At 40.9% G+C, this 19,691-nt stretch overlaps 1 protein-coding gene across 1 annotated transcript; it reads left to right on the forward strand.

Annotated features, from left to right (window-relative positions):
• Positions 1–1,898: 1,898 nt before the first annotated feature.
• rgl3a (ral guanine nucleotide dissociation stimulator-like 3a) lies at positions 1,899–18,221 on the forward strand. Its single transcript, XM_082537480.1, has 18 exons — positions 1,899–1,988; positions 2,688–2,950; positions 8,763–9,043; positions 10,438–10,482; positions 10,643–10,812; positions 11,170–11,315; positions 11,428–11,739; positions 11,840–11,943; positions 12,052–12,136; positions 13,116–13,190; positions 13,767–13,853; positions 13,947–13,979; positions 14,096–14,217; positions 14,311–14,406; positions 14,932–15,067; positions 15,166–15,429; positions 15,682–15,796; positions 16,287–18,221. Exons 2-18 carry the CDS (start codon positions 2,762–2,764, stop codon positions 16,439–16,441), a joined length of 2,415 nt encoding a protein of 804 aa, XP_082393606.1. The 5' UTR covers positions 1,899–1,988; positions 2,688–2,761; the 3' UTR covers positions 16,442–18,221.
• Positions 18,222–19,691: the final 1,470 nt, after the last annotated feature.

Below are 19,691 nucleotides of genomic sequence, written 5' to 3' on the forward strand. Positions count from 1 at the left end.
TGCAACAACTCAGGCTCTTATGTGCCTGTAAGCCTTTGTGACAATGTCAGGGCATGCTCCTAATGACATGATGGATGGTTTTTTGGACCTCTCCTCCAGGGCATCACTGAGTTTCCGGATAGTCTGAAGTTCAACCTGTTGCCTGTCGAGGTCTGTGTGTCCATCTATGGTTATGCCTCCCCAAACCATCATTGACGCACCACCAAAGTGGTCACGCTGAACGATGGTTCAGACAGCATAACATTCTCCACAGCTTCTCCAGACCCTTTCACATCTACTACATGTGCTCTTGGTGTGGTGACCCTGGTCTCTGTGAAAAGCACAGGTCTGAACCCATCAATTCTGCTATTCTGTTGGCCACAGGCTCTACAGTGATCGCAGGGCCCACTAGAGAATGCTGGGCACTCATGCCACCCTGATTAAGTCTTTAGGAACTGTGCTTTCTCCCACCGTCAAAAAATATTACACAAAATATTTCTACTATAGTGATATTTTAAGCATCAGACACTTCCTTTGCCACATTCAAGTGAATCTGCACAAATGTATCTATTTTATGCATCAATATGTGGTAGGAATGTTCTTATTAATGCCAATGACCCATATAATCAGGCACCAGGTAACAGTTCAACATAGACTGCAGTTGGTTTTGCTTAATTATGCTCCAGGTTTCTTTCTGTAAATTGGCTTTGATACATCAAGGCAGACGCACAATTTGCTCTTCAGTCCTCATTTATGTTTGCTTGGTTCCATTTGAGGAAGTCAGAGCATAAGGAGACAATACTGCACCAGGCTACTTTTAGACAATTTGAGAAGGTAACCTCTTAAAGTTGGCATCTATTCATGTCAATGTTAATTGCACTTTATGTATTTATTTATTAGGAATCATGCATATCTCTGCTTTGTTGTTTTTAAGGTTTAGCCAGGGAAGTAGCAGCAGTACTTTGACAAAGTGGCTCACTTGTTTTTTAGACTTTCTAGAGAAAAGATGTCCTAATATTAGACTTCCTTGTTTTTCTTTCTGGCTCTTTCATGGCTATCAGCTCTTCTGGTCGTCTGTGCATGGTTGCAGCGGAAAGGCTATACAGCTGCTGACTGACATCACAACATTGCGTGTGTTTAAGGATGTTTATTACCAAAAAGCGCTGCATTATAAACACAGAATTCATATTTTCTAGTAAAATAGATGCCCATTCCTGCACTGCCCATTTCTTCTCAATAATTCCTCTGCTTCCTTAATTTTATTAAGAATCTAAATTTCTGACGGGGGCTTGTCTCCTCAGCTTCCTGAAATCTACACATGTATGTCTGCTTTATCGCTGCCTTTTTGCCTTTACCAACCAGTTCGTGAGAGGAGACAGGCATGCTCCTTCTGCTGCAGAATTTGAATCACTGCCACAAGTGTAGGCTCGATTCTTCAGCATCTTATGCCAAAAATGCTTTCTGTTGAACATGCCTCAGCTGTTAGTGGAGGCTTTAGGTGTGACTGCATGCTTGCCTTGCCTTTCAAATGCGAAATAATACATTCCTAGGTAAGAAGAATTATTTAAGGGCTTGGCATTTTACCACCAAACTCTCATCAGTCAAAATGAATTCATGGCAATTTGCACTGTTTAACAAAAAAAGGGCACGTTTTTTGTTTTTTTTTTACATTTCTGCAGCAGAGGTGCTTATTTCTATCCATGGCTGAGGGGGGGGAAAAGAAGGCAGTGAATTTTTGTGAGAAACGATTAAAATGGGACATAATTACATATCACAGAGAGTACAGCCAAACAAGGAGGAGGCCATTCCAACACACACACACATACTCACACATACACACACGTACACACACGTACGTACATGCGCAGGGCATCATCCACCCACAAACACAAAGAACAATCAGCCCTCGGTGATAAATACCAGAGTCTCTTCCTTGCAAGTTTCACACTGCTCTAAATGAGTATTCTGGTTGGACAAGTGCAGCTCTGAACAAGGATTACTGAGAAGCAGTAAGTGACTGTCGTTTTCTTTGCTTTGTGTAGATGTGATCGTATTTAATATCAGACTGATGAAGATTTTTCTTGGAGATTCTGTGGCCGACGCATTTTCTGCATCTTGCAGGTGTTTCAATATGTTAATTTTGTACCTTATTAGAGAAATATTGAATGGTCAAAATGAAAGTAATATGTCACTCAGTGTTCATGTTTTTGTTTATTGTCTTATGTGCCCATTAAAAGCCTTTTTAATAGAAGATAGGCAGCTTTTAAAAAATCAGCATGATTCCAAAAATGTAAGCAGTGTCATTTTAACAAAGCAAACACTGGCGCATTTCATGTATACACTCAGTATTGGGTCAGTTTTATTTTATTAAACTTAAATTAATTCAAGATAAATGCCCCATATCTTAATGCTTTCTTATAGTTCTTTCTGTTTTTTTATGCTATAGAAGAACAGATAGATGTATTTCATTAAGAAGTGAATTAATCAAATTAAAATGTTTTATGTCATAGTGCAGTGCTGTTTTCTGTTGAATATGATTTTATTCAGCTACCGTTATTCCAGTTTTTAGCACTGGTCTGTTTAATAGATTTTAAAATGGCTGGATATCAGAGGTATCAAGCAGTACTACAGTGTTAGCCGCTCTAGAATAAACTTTAAATGACTGTAAATGTGTGGTGGTTGTTTTCACGCTCTCCTCCATGACACAGATGAGGCATCAGGTGTGGGAGAGGTCTGACGAGGTGTGCGTGGGCCTGTAGCGTGACCGGCACAGAGCCAAAACATGAGGACCATCCTGCCTGTGTGTGGAGGCAGTGATGCCGGGGAACCCCGCAGCCTCCGCAGCAGGGTTGGCAGGATGAAGAGGCTGCTTTGGCTGAGGCAGAGTCAGTGCATGGGCGTTCACATGAACACGGAGCCTGGAGTGTGGCTAAGGAGTTTCCAGTTTTTGGACACCGATGGACAGTGTGAGGTGAGTTTGGAGTTTTGTAGCAATGTTGAGAAAAGGCTGGTGTCACGCTCAGCTTTATGCAATAGTGGGGTGCTATTCTTGGTGCACTGTCAACAACTGTGTTTTACATTTTCATCTAAATAGTTCAGGTGAACCTCCTGAAAGTCAATAGTGAAACTAACCCAAAACATCAGTAACCCCAGTTCAAAAATGCCGTTTATTTTCTGAATAGAAAACACAAGGTATGATTTCTATATAATATGACTCACTAGAACATTACATGAAATATAATCTATAATATTATTACATTTTGAGATTTATATGCCTTTATTCAACTTTTATTTGACTGAGATTTGGATTGTAAGCAATAGTAAACAAAACCAGTACACAACATAAATAAATGAATTACCTATAACATTTGTTAGATTCTGCAATCACAAAGTTGCACTGAGCTGTAAAAGCACTTACAGTCCATTATTGCTAAAGAGTCCTGTGTAGTGGCAAGGCCCTGCCAGCCCTGCCAGTTTATGTAATAACCCACAGCTGATAAAAACAATGATCTGCAAGACTTTTCATTAATGATTAACTGTTAAGATAGTTCACACCATTTAGCAAAATATGTTTTAGAAAAGCACCGTTCACTCTCAGGAGACTTAAGTTTCTCCATATTCTTTGTTTTGTGTAACCAGCAAAATATATTCAATTTCTAGAGAAGAAAGGAAGTTATTTATGCAAAGACTGATCCATCAGTTTCAAACTGGAATTAATTATTTTTCATTAAAGGTTCATTTTTCTTTGAATCATTGTGAAACATTAATAGAAGTTGCCTGTTACAGGTTCCTATATCTCAGGTTAATGTTGCCAACAACCAAACCTAATATTCTTTCTAACTATCATGGATGACTGGGATAAAACTGGAAAACAAGAACTTACTGATATCTAAGAAAGAAGTCAAATATAATAGTTTTAAACTGATTACTTAAAAATCCTGTGTCCTGTGTGTGTGCGTGTGTGTGTGTGTTCATGGGTGGGGTGAGTTCAGCTATTGTCCCGTTGTTTTTACAGTCATGACGTCATCACTAACAATAGCCTTTTAGTAAAACTAAGGAAGAACTACAGTGCATTAGACTCTCCAGAAAATATATCACATTTCAGACCAAAGAAAAAGCCTTTTGATCATGCGTGTTTTTCAAAGCAGTCATCGTTAACTGTTTGTAGGCTGGGTTTTACTTGTTGCCTGCCTGCCATCACATCACCATTTATTGTGTCTAATTAGAAGTAATTGAGGTCTCCCCTTCCTCTGTTTCTCCACATTTTTGTTTAGCCTCTTTCGAAATAGAGGGTGGCTTTGTGAGAGTGAATGAGAGTGAAACTCATTAGGCAAACAAAAAGCTCATTCTTCCTTTTGGGCTTAATGATCAATGACAGAAGCCTGACTGAAGATGCTCCATCCGCTCAGCTTGTGTTTTGCTCATTTGTCAGTTTGTCTCCAAATTCATATGAAAGAATTTCTTTGGTTTTAATACGTAGATGCCTATCGCTGTTTTGTACCTTTTCTTTTTAAATCGCACACATATTTTTAGAACTACGACCTGTCTTTGTGGTATGTCACCGCGCCTTTAACACGACATTAAGCTCTTGGGGAAAAACTGTCCTGACTGGATTCTTTTATGGTGTGACTGCATTGTTTCTAGTTTTTTCACACTGGCCTAGAATTAGCTTTGCATTTGCAAGATCAATCTTCCCTTAACATTTTCCAAAAACAAAAAAATAATATTTCCTCAAAGAAGATGAAGCAAGTGGAAAGCACTTGGGCCTGTTTAAAAGGAGCGTTTATGTCTATTTACAGCTCTGTATCTACTGGAGTCTATATGATTCACAGTTCAAAACAATCCCTGTTTATCTCGAATTGGATGCCTTTATTGTCAAGAAAACAAAAAAATAAGAAAAGGAAAATAAAAATATATACACATTCTTATATATGAACACATATGCATACACACCTACATATACGTAGGTGGCCAACAAGAAGTCCTCATTTGGTGGGAGGCTTCCATTAAATAATTACTGCAGCGATTAACATTCTTCGGGTGGGAACTGGTTAGTTAACCCTGACTGATGCAGTGACTAACTTTTTAAACATTTTTTAAAAATATTTTAAAACCACAATTTCAGAAGCTGCCTCCTGTTGTCGTGGAAGAGATGATCGTCTGTTTCAGAAGTGTCCGATTTTAAGCCTGCATCAATCAGAAAACCAAACAGACCATAAAATAAACTGTAGAGCTCATAGCAAACTAAATGGATTGGGGGTAAACAGCTGTTTAGCTTTAAGAAAACCGCTTATCAGTGAGGCTGTTTGGCAAGGAAAGACTTTCACTTTGCTAGGGACTGGACTCTGGAGCAACAGAAAGGTCAAACGGTCAGATGACTCCACATTTATCCTGTTCCAGTGTGACTGGCCCATTAGGATAAGAACTGAGCTGAATGAGGTTTTCCCCCTTATGAATAGCATCTGCTGTACAAGCCTGTGGGGGCAGTATTATGATGTGTTTGCTTCGGTTAGTCAGGTCTTTAATATTAAATCAACCCTGCCTGAATATAGTGTCTTTGGGACATGCTGGAGAAGACTTTAGACAGTGGTCTGACTCCTGCATCATCAGTACAAGATCTTGGCAAAACACTTAATGCACGTCTAGAAAATAATAAATGTTGTGGCATTTTGTAATGCTTTTCAAAACACTGAAATCTAAAAGGTCCCCAATTAAATAGAGTGTGAGGTTTTGGCCAGACATAAACACAAATCTACATGTACACACAGATATATTCATGTATAAACAACAGAAAGTAAAATCCCCAGAGTAAATTGTAGTAGTAGTATTTCAGTAAAACAGTATAGGATGAGGAGAAGTTCTTTCACATGATTAGGAAGTGTTAAATGCTGTTTCTTAGTCTCGCCCTGATTGGATGGTCCTCTACTGCGTCTCAGTTTTATTTGCTCTACAATTAAGGCCACCCAGACTTTGAGACAGAGGTTCACAAACTTCTTCTGACATGCCCCCAAAACTGTTAACTTCCCACATAGCACAATTTTTTATCCATCATTAAATGATGATAAAAAGTTTCCTCCTTTTCATTAGGCTGTTCCCTTTAGGGGCTGTCGCAATAGATCATGTGCGTCCATCTCAAAATATTTCTTGTAACCGTGCATCAGAATCCAATATATGTCAAGACATACTGAAAAAGATGATAGTTAAGGAAATTAAGGTTTCATCAAGTCCATCTTTTACTATTTATACCATGGCCAGCAGATGTCACAGTAGTTGCCGATTATCATTGTTTTATGAGTTTTATGTGATATAAATTTGAACATTTCTAAATACTTACTTATACTTATTAGTTATTTAAAAACATATAGCTATGACTCACTATTACCACACATATTGTAAGCCGTCACATTGCATTATGTGTCTGGTACTAACACTCAAATGGCACTGTGGAGTCAAGCTTCCCATTCTAGGAAGGGTGCTGGACCATAACAACATCATGGTGGCTTCAGTGAGGGAGGTGAGGCTAAATTTATGACCAGCAAACATGCCAAACCCATGACAAAATGTGATATCTCTGACACTAGAAGTCACAGACTTCACCTGTAATGGCTGTGCTGGGTTCGTCTAAACTCTTTTAAAGAGTCAAACTCACATCAGTGATAGAATATGAAATCGTTACAGAGGTTTCATGCAAAAACAAGTTGGTTTTTAAGACCATTCTTACTCCACTTTATTTCTCATGAAAATATAAATAAAATAATATTTTTATCCGACATGTGTGCTTTGGAGACTTGGAAACTCAGACAGCAAACTCTATATGGTTGGAGAAATAAATATAGAACAATTTAATACCATTCGGGTAATTATGTCTTTGTGACTCTCCGTGGTTTATTTTACTTGAGTGGCTTTCAGTTTTAAAAAGTAGCCAGACAGACGGATAGATGGGGTCCTTACTTCCTGATGTCACACGTAAACAGCAGTGATCATATTACTCTGCTGATGCTGCTGTGATAACAGCGCTGGAAACCTTTACAGTATTGCCAGTATCAGTAACAAATTTCCAGTCACAACCTCAGGCTTAACATATGCACGATAGCGTCTGATGCTATTTATTTGGCTAATCTTATTGGTTGTTTGTGTTGAGCCGGCCCACACCTGTTTATTAGCTCCGCCCACCGAAATAACTTCTATTCGTTTTACCCGACCAGGCGTCATTCTAGTTAAGCGACAGTTTGGAAAGTTGTGCTCGCGTATCTTTGTATTTATTTATTATTTTTTTAAAGAGACATTTTCGCTATATTATTTATGAAGGATGAAAGTGTCAGGTTTACTTCAGACTCAAGCCAAGTGTCGAAGACCGTGATTGAATCCTTAAAAATCCACTGCCACGAGAGTTTACACACAGAAGGACTTATTTACCCCAAGAGCAGGATAAAGATGGGAAAATGGCACTTATCCATGGTAGGTCAAATGAACGATCTTCTTTCTGGCATGCATTAGTTATAAGTTAACACATGAATCTGACTGCAGCTTTTTCATTCTTGGTTGTTTTCATTTGTTGTCAGCTTCATGTGAACTTAATCGTGATTCTATGGTGTGCAGGGAAAATATAAAAGTTTCATTCACTGTTGAGTATGCGCTGGTGTCACAATGCTTTGCACACTGGTTTCTGTCATGTGGTGTCAGGTATTTTAAAGAGTGCTCTGCTCCTATTGTCATGCATGCACAAAATAACGCTTGTTTACCAGCAGGATCAGCGAGCCTCATTTCAGGTCTGTGAGTATTAGAAGATGAGGTGACACCCAGATCTCATGGCAAGTTTGAGATTGTTTGCCTGTGGGGTTTGGAACCCAGTTACTGTCTAATGTCTGTGGCTTTGTAAAACACCATCTATTTGGAGTTATAGTTATTAGTTTGAAGGGCTGCTGGATCAGTTTAAGCTAGATCAAATAAGTATTGTTGTCTTTTCTGCATTTATAATTATTTGTGCTTTAAGAGTTGCTCTGCAGTTTCACTGCCTGATCTCACATGTCTTCCATAGCTTATATAATTAATAATTCAGCTGATCAGTGGTCTGTTTAAATTCCTTTTAAAGTAAGAGTGGTAAATTTTTATGCTCTTAAAAATCATCATTGTTGTTTGACTGTCAAAGATGTTATAATGTTGTTGTTTGTCATTAATATGACTAAATTACAAAATTCCAATCTAGAGACATCTGGAGTTTTCTCAGATCTGATGTTAAAATAAGTTTTAAGTTAATCTTTCCATTACAAAATGTCATAATTTTGTGTCACACGTAAAAATAAACCAATGGCCCGTTTTTTTTCCCTATTACATCTGACTATTTCTCTAAAGTTTTGGAGGAGGAAATATGAGGTTGTATCTAACTAAGACTTTCAAATTCCTCATCAAATTGTAGTCAACTGTGTCAGGTGCAATGAATCATCCCCATGTTTTTTGGCATAAACAAATACGTCAGTAAAACAAAATTTTCTGTCATTGGTCACTAGGTGTGTGTGTATGTGCGTATGTCATCAGTGAGTTTAACGAAGCAGAGTTCGATCTTTTTAAATAAAATCATGGAATTTGTTAAGTTAATTTTGAAACAATCATCTGCGTATTCCAAGGCTTTAAACAAATTTAGATCACATTTTTTTATTCTCTCTTATACACTGAATGAATTCTGGGGGCTCTGCAGAATCACAAAGACCAGAGCAGAACACAGGAAGAAATTTCATGTGCTAGGTCCAGATTTGTCAGATCATTACCTGAATTTTCTCCTGCAGGACCCGGTTCAGGAGTGGGGCGAAGAGGAGGAGGATGGGGCAGTGTTTGGGATCACGCTACGCAGGGAGCCTGTGCCGACCTCGACCATGGGAGAGCTTCCAATGAGCTTCGTCCAGTACCACACGGTGAAGGTGCGCAGGCTGAAGGCAGCTACCCTGGAGCGTCTGGTTACCCATCTACTGGACCCTGAGAAAAGGGAGTCCGACTTCATCCAAGTGTTCCTCTCCACCTACAGGGCCTTCACCTCCACCAGCACCCTCATTGAGCTGCTGTTTCAGAGGTGAGATTTTATAGACTTGTGTTAACAGAAAGCATGAGGGTGCTGTCAGCTGGTGTGTAAGCCCGTATATGAGATAATTTTGCTGCTTGATTTAACATGTATAAATGTACACAGCTGGAGTCAGATGAAGGCCTTAATTTTTTGTGAAATGGACCATTTGAAAGACGAAATCAGTTAAGCCCTAATCATCGCTCCTTATCAGAAGCCACAGATAAGAAGGCTTTAATAATTGCCTTCTAACTTATTGACATTTATTTATTATTCCACTTTGTGCTGCTTTTAAAAAGGTCATCACTGCTTACAAATGAAAGTGGAGCGCATGCGTAATAACCAGGTTTACAACATGCCCAGTGCACAAATCAATTTCCAAAGGACAGAGCAGTTTAACAGCCTGTTTACATCGCCTCAGCAGGTTTCTATGACAGGTATTATCGTCATGAACTAAACAAAGCAGTCTCGAGCTTTATTCCATTATGAAACGATCATGGCTACACCCTCCACACCCAGCAACTATTTACAGTTAACTTATTGATTTTGCCTCAGGAAATACCTTCAGGAATCTTTTGCAAAGTACATATTTCGGAGTTGTGTATACACCAATGTGTTAGGATGATAATAGAAATTATTCTATTCTCCTCCTAATTTCTATTAGGAGGAGAATAGGATGTTCTAAAGTTATAAAACAAACACAGCTCAAAGAAACTTTGATGTCTCTTTTCTTTCTAACTCAACTTTGCTAATTACATCATGTATGGATCTGTGACCACTAGTGTGGAGTTCATATATTATTTGTCAAACAGTCGCCCTCATGACTGCAGTGCTGGTGGCAAAAGATTTCCTGGGAAATTTCTTAGAAGCGATCACCATCAGAACAAACTCTGAATTGTGTTTTCCGTCTTTTGCCTTACAGGATTTTGTACAGGATGTGGCCTTTTGCTGCTGTTGTAAAACTTCTTAAAGAACTATATTTTAACTGCATAAGTTGGGTTGAATTAATTTACCCAGCTTACACAGTCTTTGACTTGCTCCTGTGCTGTGACCACTAAGGTTCTTAAAGTTCTGTTTTGTTCCCTGCTTTCATGCAATAAAGGCACAGGATCCTGTTATAAAACTTCCTGCACATGCGACAACGTGGCACCATTCTCCAGTTTTACTGCACGCATATCATTATTAAACACCATGGGGGGCATTTATCTGTTTACACTCTGTAACAAGGACACGGTGTGTCTGCAGGGAGTTAGAGTGTTGCAGGACATTTCCACAGGATGAACAGTTGTTAAGCTGCAACCCTGGGACTTTCCTTGTTTACAGGGTTTATTCTGTCATCATTCGCTCACTATGTTGTCCTTTTCTGTGGTGATAATACATAATCCTGTCTCCCTTGCCGATTACAGAAATGACTCGGTCACAAACCTGGATAACTCAGTGAACGCGAACAGGTGAGTACAAAAAACAGTTACAAGTTTGTTTGTTTTTTAGTTAATCTGTTGTAAATTATGCATGTGTTCCTCAGATATCATCAAGTCTCATGTAAACTAACCTTGTGGAGTAAAATTAACAATCAATCAGTAATCGTCATCTCCCATGAATCTCCTTTAGTACCTTGGTCCCAGTGATCCGGCTTTGGTTAGAGGAATACAGCGAAGACTTCAATGAGCCCCCTCAGTACCAGGCTCTCCGGACTTTGTGTGTCCACATGCAACATCGGCTCTGCTTCAGATGTTTGGTTCATCATGCAGAGGGCCTGCTCAAGAGGTTCCAGGAACAAGGTAAAAAAAACAAAAAACAGATACATAATGTGTGAATCAGTTTTTATCAGAAGAATTTAGTATAACCTGATGTTCAAGACCTTATATCAACAATAAATCATTTAATTTACAGGTCCAGATTAAGCTAATTACTTCTAATAATCTAATCTTGGCTATTTATCTAAAAGAAGGAAGCTACCTGTGAGATACTTGTTTCAATGACCTCATTGGTCTGTTGATTTTTACAAGGTCATTTTTGCAGCATCTGAAACAGTTCTCCTTATTTACAAATACCGCCGCGGGTTCACGAGTGTTTTCCTTCACGTGTGCATTGAGCTGCACGTTTTAATGTCATTTATGATTTGGCGTATTTGACAGATTGCGGCCAGCCTGCGTCAGAGCACAGCAGTGAATCACTGCAGCAGGTAGATGAAGCCGAGATGTCCACTAAGAATGAAGACAAATACAACTTTATGGACTTGCCCGTGAGGGAAGTGGCTGAGCAGCTGACCAGACTGGACGCTGTAGGTTTCGTTTTTATAAAAAATTGAAGTTCTGTGTTTCTCGGGTGATTGTGGGAGGGGTTTTTTTTTTCTCATTAATTTTTTCCTGTCTTATGACAATTTTTTCCCCCAGGACCTGTTTGTCAAAGTGGAGCCCTTCCACTGCCTGGGCTGCGTCTGGTCCCAACGTGACAAAAAAGAAAACCGAAACCTGGCACCAACGGTCCGCGCCACCATCTCCCAGTTTAACGCTGTCACCAACAGTGTCATCACCTCACTCCTCTGCACATCCCCGCACCTCCCTTCCACTTCCTCCCCTGGCTTGTCACCTTCTTTGTCCTCTAACTTCCTGTACCCCTCCTCTGCTCCGAGCTCACCTTGCATCTTGCGCACCAGCCCCTGTCACAGAGCACGCGTCATCGAGCGGTGGATCGCTGTTGCACAGGTTTGCATCACAAAATATTTAGAGATTAACAAAAAGTTTCCATCCAAAAACAAAATGAGGACACAAGAAAGACACTAACAATCTTATTGTATCTGTGCAGGAGTGCAGAGAGCTGAAGAACTTCTCTTCTTTAAGGGCCATCCTTTCAGCCCTGCAATCCAACGCTGTGTATCGCCTCAAAAAGACATGGGCTGCTGTCAGCAGGTCAGCAAATATTTCATTTATATTACAGGGTTGTTTCACTCAAAAGAAGAATATACTACTGCAGGAAAAAGAAACGATCTTTATGTAATAAATATTTTGGGTTTTCAGGGAAAGCATGGCCACCTTTGACCACCTTTGTGAGACTTTTCCTGATGAGAACTGTGTGCTGACCAACAGGGAGATCCTGGTGGAGGTAACTACATGTATTTTCTACACATACACATGTGGGAGAACGTGGACCGAAGATGAGAGAAGAAAGCTGTTATTAGTACCAAGTGTTCTTGAAATAGGCAGAACTGTACTGCCTTCGGGGTATCTGTATCTTTAGCTCAGTCCTCAGAGAATCAAGGAATACAATAATGAATGCACTGCAGGAAGACATTACCAGGATTCTTCCTGGAATGTACAACAAGAGCCTTGTTTGACTTCTCATAAAACCTGCTTTACTTGTATATGTGCCTCTTGGGTCTGTAATTACAGCTGGATGATGATAAATGTAAACTGTGGTAAATTAAAACCTGACAAACAAACATGGACAGAGAAACACCTTTTAAAAACTAGCCTAGAGAGTGTACTGCTACTTAAAATTCCAGCCACGAATACCAATACAGTCACATGAATTCTCACACAGCTCCGTGATCACATTTTCAAACTAAAATGTTTCAAAGGAGGTCCTTAATCATTTCATAGAGAAGCTTCATAGAGAAGTCCTGTCAAGTGGCCTGTTATTGTTCATTAATTACTTTCTCCTTTTTGATGGTTGAGTCACATATTCTTCTGAATTTAATTCACAAGTCTAAAGGTGTGTCCAGTTCACTTACCACTTTGCTTTTTGTTCTGAGAGCCTTTCCCTGTGGAAAGAAACTGATACGAGTGTGTATTCAATGATACTGCTTTTATCAGTGACAAAGAGAAGCCCATTGTTCTTAGCTGACACTAATAAAACTGCAAATAAAAGTTACTCCCTGGGCATTTGTCCTACTCAGTGGTTATTAATATGTTGAGTGCACATGTCTAACACTCGTTTGCAAGTTTTAAACACATTTGTTCTTCAGAAGTACCCTCCCACAGCACCCTGTTAGGAGGCCCTCAACCCTGACAGGAAGAATTATATAACATGCCTACTTTGTTTTCATCTCACATTACAAACCTGAATTTCCATTTTCCTGTAGGATGGGACTCACCCACACAGCAGTGGCATGTCGGCTGATAAATCACCCCGGCTCTGCTCGGAGTCCAGGCAGATGGTAAGAGGATACTCATCATCATTTCTGGTTCCTCAATTTTAGATTTCACCTAAAAAAAAAAAGTGAATCTGTCAACTAAGCAGGCTGGTAAAACTAAAAGAAAGAGGTCATTTTTTCCCCCCATCATCAATTTAGCTTCCTTAAATATCACTTGTTCTCAATTTTAGTTCCCTGCTCAGTTTCTAGATATGTTGCTAAGTTCCACTTCTTGTTTAATAGAAATATATTTAATGGAAATTTTAAATGCACTGACAGCTCACACAAATGTTTGCATGTATGGAAAGATGCATACACCCAAGAGGTGTGTGTAGCATTTCCCACGTCCATTTGTTTACTCAGTCTGGGTGTGGCTGTGTGTAAAATGTTTTATACCCCCATAGTCATGATGTCTATATACTGAGATGCTCTTCTCTCTGCTGTTTTGTTTCTGTGCCTGCTTACGTATTAAATATCATTTTCCCTGGTTTCCTTCTGCTCTGCTCACCACCGTCTTAAAATCTCACTAGTTTTTTTTTCTGCTCATTTTGCGGGGATGTTCTCAGTCTTAAATAATGGATTTGGCTTTTTTGTGCTTAGAACTACAGCAGTGGTGTGGTACCATACCTGGGCACTTACCTGACAGTCCTCACCATGCTGGACACAGCGTTGAACGACACAGTGGACGTGAGTTCTTTATTTGTTTGCCTTTATGGCACTTCAGTGGATCTATTATCCAATATAACTCAGGTTGTTTATTTTTCCCTCTTTTGTTCACAGGGTGGCCTCATAAACTTTGAGAAACGCAGACGGGTAGGTGTCGCCTCCTAGTGGTGTCTTGCATAAATTACTGACAGATTTCTATATGCCGCCTTGTTCTTTCTGTTCTATATTTTAACCTCTGCTGTATTTTATTGTTTCCTTTATAGGAATTTGAGATTCTTTCTCAGATTAGGCAGCTTCAAGCTTCTTGTTCCCACTACCGTTTTCCAGTCAACCCTCGTATCGCCGCCTGGCTGCAGACGCACACGCTGCTCACAGACCAGGAGAGGTGAGAATCACATAAAACCCCTTCATATACATTATGAAGTAGGTTTTGGTGAAGTCCATCATGCCTTATTTTATTTGTTTTTGTCTGTTGTAGCTATGAACTGTCTCGTGGACTGGAGCCTCCAGCTGACCTCTGCCCCAGCTCTCCCAACACATGGAGCAGTTATCTGCTCACAAGGAAGCTCGCCGCGTAAGTTTAAAGTCTGTCGGTTTATTTTTAGGTGCTTTAGAGGTTACAATTTTAGTTAATTGAACATTATTTAGTTAAGGTGGGTGTTCATTTCTGACTCCATAACTTTAGAATGTCATCCTTATTTATCTTACACACGACCAGTCAGTCGCTTTAATGCCTCTCTCTGTAAAACAGCTTTCTTCCGATTGGCTGTTCCTCTTAAATAGAAGGTTTTTTAAAAAAGCAGGTGGAGGAGGCTTCATGGGAGCCAAGAGCAGAACAAGAGATCTGAGCATGTAGATCAGTCTGCAGTCTGAGATTTTGGCTCACAGAGATCACTTGTATATACTTTGGCCTCATGATTTGAAGTGTTGGTCATGTTTAACATGAGTATCTACTTTTGCTACACTATAAATATGACACAAAATTAGGAAAATCATAATAGCCACTCTTTAAATTCTGTTTATAGCTTTTTGAGTCAGTTGAATGAAAGCTGTAAGTGTTAAAGTGCTCAGAAGTGCTCAACTCAAATTGCATTTGCAGGTTGAGAACATCTGTCGACACTCCTGTCAGGAAGACCCACGCTGACCAGATCAGTGTGTCGTCTTCTGGCTCGAGCGGTTCAGACATGGAGGACCTGTCTGTGCCTCAGCTCTCCCCCCTCAGACTGAAACTAAAGGTATGAAACCTCCACACTCCTGTATATAGTCAGACAGTATAACGGTTACCGGGGACAAATGTTGTATTCATATTCTTTCCTCGTCTCTCTCCCCTCAGTCGTTCTCGGGCTCCCTTCACAACGTCACAGAAGGCACCTCCTCCGGGTCCTCCTCCCCATCCCTGTCTAGATCCTCCTGCAGCTCCTCACATCCAGACCTCACATCCCCCTCCCTGGTGCTAAACCCAGACCCATCGTCCTCATCATCATCCAGCTGCTCTCCTCAGGCGCTGCCTGTTTACAACAAACAGGTTTCTGACTCGTGTATCATCAGAGTCAGTGTGGAGTGTGTCAGCAATGGAAACGTCTATAAGAGCATAGTGGTACGTCTGGTGATCTGGTATATCTGCTCTTTAAAGGTCAGCCAGAATGTTTTTGGCAAACTTTGTTCTAAAATAAGAAATTAGAAGAGTAGTGTTGGGATTACATGATGAACTTTCTTGTCCCCCTTTGTGTTGACGGAAAAAGTTAGGTGTGTTTTTAGCTTCCTTTTAAGGTGACAGTTCAGCGCAACGTTCAAATTTCAAATGCATCAATGCGGATGTGAAGTGTTGACTCTGTTATTTCCTCTCCAGCTGACCAGTCAGGAGCACACACCTCAGGTGATTCAGAGAGCTCTTGAAAAGCACAACATGGAGGACTTCAGTTGCAGTGACTTCGGCCTCTACCAGGTGCTCAAAAATGGAAAAGGTGAATATCTCTGCTTCACACTTCAATTCAAACAGTCTAAACATTTGAGTGCTGGTGTAACCTGCTCAGAACAGAATGAACCTTTATCAGTGAGGACTTTCAAACTGTGTGTCTCCTCTGCTTTTAGCTGTTTGCAAAAACACAAGAGTATGTTCTAAAAAGTAAATAAATCATGAAATGTGACCTTAAACTGTGCACTGCATTAACTAGATAAACGATATACCAATATTTAATCTCTGAAAGCAGGAAACATTTTCACTTGTGCAATGATATGTTTCACCATCAGTCTGCAGCTTTCCATAAATTAAAATGCAAATCAGCCTCAGCACAAGATGACATATATATATTCTAACTCCTGCTCTTGTAATATTTTAATAGCTTTTAATTTCTTAAATAGACTTGAAGGGCAGACATTATTGGAAATTTGTTTCTGCATTAGTCTTGCAAATGGAGAAAACTAAATGGTACTTTACTTCTCTTCTTGCCACAGAGCTCCAGATACCTGACAAAGCCAACGTGTTTTATGCAATGTGCCCCACTGCCAACTATGACTTTGTCCTGCGCCAGCGCTGGAGGAGCCACGGGAGAAATTTTGGCTCTTCAACCAGCCCTGGAGCTCTGCCCAGGTGCCGCCGTGGAAGGTGAAAAGTATTTGGTCTGAATGAAAGGATCGAAGGACACTTATTTTAGAGCGAGAGTGGAGCTGTTTATCTGCACCAACCACTTCAAGACACATCTGTGGCTGTTTGCATCTACTTATCAAGATGAGATTGTTACTATGTAGCAGCAGACGAGAGCAGAGATTCCCAGACTTCGACTGAAACATAACCCGGAGAAGTTCTCATCGAAGCTTAATATTCATCAGGAGCAGCACTGGAACAAAAGCGATCCTGTGCTCCTTGAAAAAGTTTGAAGGAAATGTTCAGATATACATAAGACTGAATGCAGAGAATAACCTGAGTAACAAAAAGTGCAATCTCACCAAGGATTGGTGCCACGAAGAACTCTTCAGCTTTCACCGCAGGAGATAACAAATATCAGGATCAGCTGGTCTTACAAAGCAGTCCTGTGTCATGACCCAAAATTAACTTGCTGTGCGGCTTCTGTCTGTGACCAGTTTAGCACACATGACACTTTTCTCTCAGCCTCTTCGGCTGCGTGAGCAACAGGGGCTGCTGTCTTTCACAAACCCGGCAGAACAAATGGAAGAACAGTGAGTCAGGATGATTAAATATGAGATGTTCGCTCTCAGATGATGAGCACAGATTCCCAAACAGATCGAGGTTGAATTTTACTCATGCTGAGTGCATTGGATGGAGTGAAGCTCTGTTTAGACCAACACCTACTGACCCTGATGTGGACGTGTCTGCAACAAGTATTCATTTGTTTTGTAGTAAATGATTTCAATATTTTAATGTAACTTAATGAAATCTCGTCATTTAAAATTATTTATAGTGTTTCAGTATTCAGCTTTTAGAGCTACGGTGATGTAGTAAAAACGTGTCTGTATGTTTTTTCATGTTTTCTAGTCTTTGATGAAGTGCTGTAGAAATCATGTTAACATTTAGTTCTCATAAGCTCAACTCAGTTTTGTATCTGTTTGATCGAAGAAAGCTATTTCTCTTTTCTTTTTCTATGTTTCTTTTTTAATTTGCTACGGTGAAATGAAGGACTCTTTTTAAGTAAGATAATATGCACATTATGTATGTTTATATAGTCTGTGGCCTTGCCTGGATTGTGGCATTTGTTTTAAGTTTTAATGCTTACATGGGACATCACACAGATCATTTTCCCCTAACCAAACTGTTATTCAGGTGCCGCTTATGGTCACTAATGTCTGTAATCTGGGGTAATTATAGACCACCAGGCCTACTATAATAAGTCAGTTTGCATGCATCACTGTGCATGAAATTAATCTGAAAAATGGTTCTCGTATGTGAAAATAAGGATGAACTAGCATGTGAATTAAATTAGCAGGTTAGAGCTACTCTGTGAGGCTAATCCTCCTGAAAACTACCAGCCAGATGTTTTTATGCATCTAAGATGAAAATTTAAGTCAAGTTCAAAAGTGTTCAGTCACTGAACGACATAAAATATTTTTTGTTTTGTTTTTTAGCTTTTGCACACTGGTGGGTTGTTTTTTGCAGGATTTTGCATCACCCATTCATTTTAAAGCTTCTATGATCTGGTTTAAAAAAAAAATCAAGTGAAAAGTTGGTAGCAAAAGGAGTGGCAGCTGCATTAAATGAAGGAAATGAATTAGCAGGTTTTCATCTTTGTTTGTTTTTTTGCACATCAGAAGTTCGGTATGAACATTTTTTAAACACTTTATTTCAGCAGATTCTTTATTTAAGTTTCATCTAAGCATTTGCTCATAATAACTGATGTTAAATGTTTAGTAATAAAATGATTTTTGTCATAGTGACACTGTAATCAGTTGTTTTAATTTATTCCATTTTTAATGGTGTGACTTCCTTGAACACAGAAGAAATGATACACTCGTCCATCCATCCATCCATCCTCATCCGCTTTGTCCGGGGCCGGGTCGCGGGGGCAGCAGCCTAAGCAAAGAGGCCCAGACCTCCCTCTCCCCAGCCACCTCCTCCAGCTTATCCGGGGGAATACCAAGGCGTTCCCAGGCCAGCCGAGAGATATAATCTCTCCAGCGTGTCCTGGGTCTGCCCCGGGGCCTCCTCCCGGTGGGACATGCCTGGAACACCTCACCCAGGAGGCGCCCAGGGGGCATCCTTGTCAGATGCCCGAACCACCTCAGCTGGCTCCTTTCGATGTGGAGCAGCAGCTGCTCTACTCTGAGCCCCTCCCGGATGGCCGAACTTCTCACCCTATCTCTAAGGGAGAGGCCAGCCACCCTTCGGAGGAAGCTCATTTCTGCCGCTTGTATCCGCGATCTCGTTCTTTCGGTCACTACCCACAGCTCGTGGCCATAGGTGAGGGTAGGGACGTAGATCGACCGGTAAATTGAGAGCTTCGCTTTTACACTCAGCTCCCTCTTCACCACGACGGACCGGTGCAGCGTCCGCATTACTGCAGCTGCAGCCCCAATCCGTCTGTCGATCTCCGGCTCCCTTCTCCCATCACTCGCGAACAAGACCCCGAGATACTTGAACTCCTCCACTTGGGGCAGGAACTCATCCCCGACCCGGAGTGGGCACTCCACCCTTTTCCGGCTGAGAACCATGGCCTCAGATTTGGAGGTGCTGATCCTCATTCCCGCTGCTTCACACTCGGCTGCGAACCGTTCCAGTGCGAGCTGGAGGCCCTCACCCGATGAAGCCAACAGAACCACATCATCTGCAAAAATCAGAGATGAGATTCTGAGGCCACCAAAGTGAAAGCCCTCCGCCACTTGGCTGCACCTAGAAATCCTGTCCATAAAAATTATGAACAGAACCGGAGACAAAGGGCAGCCCTGGTGGAGCCCATCACCCACCGGGAACGAGTCCGACTTATTGCCGGCAATGCGAACCAAGCTCTTGCAACGGTTGTATAGGGATCGAATGGCCCATAGCAATGGGCCAGACACCCCACATTCCCGCAACACCTTCCACAGGACACCCCGAGGGACACGGTCGAATGCCTTCTCCAAGTCCACAAAACACATGTAGACTGGTTGGGCAAACTCCCATGCACCCTCAAGTATCCTGGAGAGGATAAAGAGCTGGTCCAGTGTTCCGCGACCAGGACGAAAACCGCATTGTTCCTCCTGTATCCGAGGTTCGACTAACGGACGAACTCTCCTTTCCAGCACCCTGGCATAGACTTTGGTGAGGGACCAAACAAAGAGCGATTCATAAGACCCTTATGAAAAGGAAACTGAGGGAACAGTTTACCCTGCCCGGGATAGGGTTACCGGGGCCTCGCCCTGGAGCCAGGC

The sequence above is a fragment of the Aulonocara stuartgranti genome, assembly GCF_965226115.1.
Source record: "Aulonocara stuartgranti genome assembly, chromosome: 6".
Classification (NCBI taxonomy): domain Eukaryota; kingdom Metazoa; phylum Chordata; class Actinopteri; order Cichliformes; family Cichlidae; genus Aulonocara; species Aulonocara stuartgranti.

Bases quoted from the DNA above. Each gene is read 5' to 3' on its own strand.
- rgl3a (XM_082537480.1), top strand. From the start codon at position 2,762: ATGAGGACCATCCTGCCTGTGTGTGGAGGCAGTGATGCCGGGGAACCC. The intron at 12,137-13,115 runs GTAACTACATGT...ATTTTCCTGTAG, and splicing joins ACAGGGAGATCCTGGTGGAG to GATGGGACTCACCCACACAG. The intron at 13,854-13,946 runs GTGAGTTCTTTA...TTTTGTTCACAG, and splicing joins CGTTGAACGACACAGTGGAC to GGTGGCCTCATAAACTTTGA.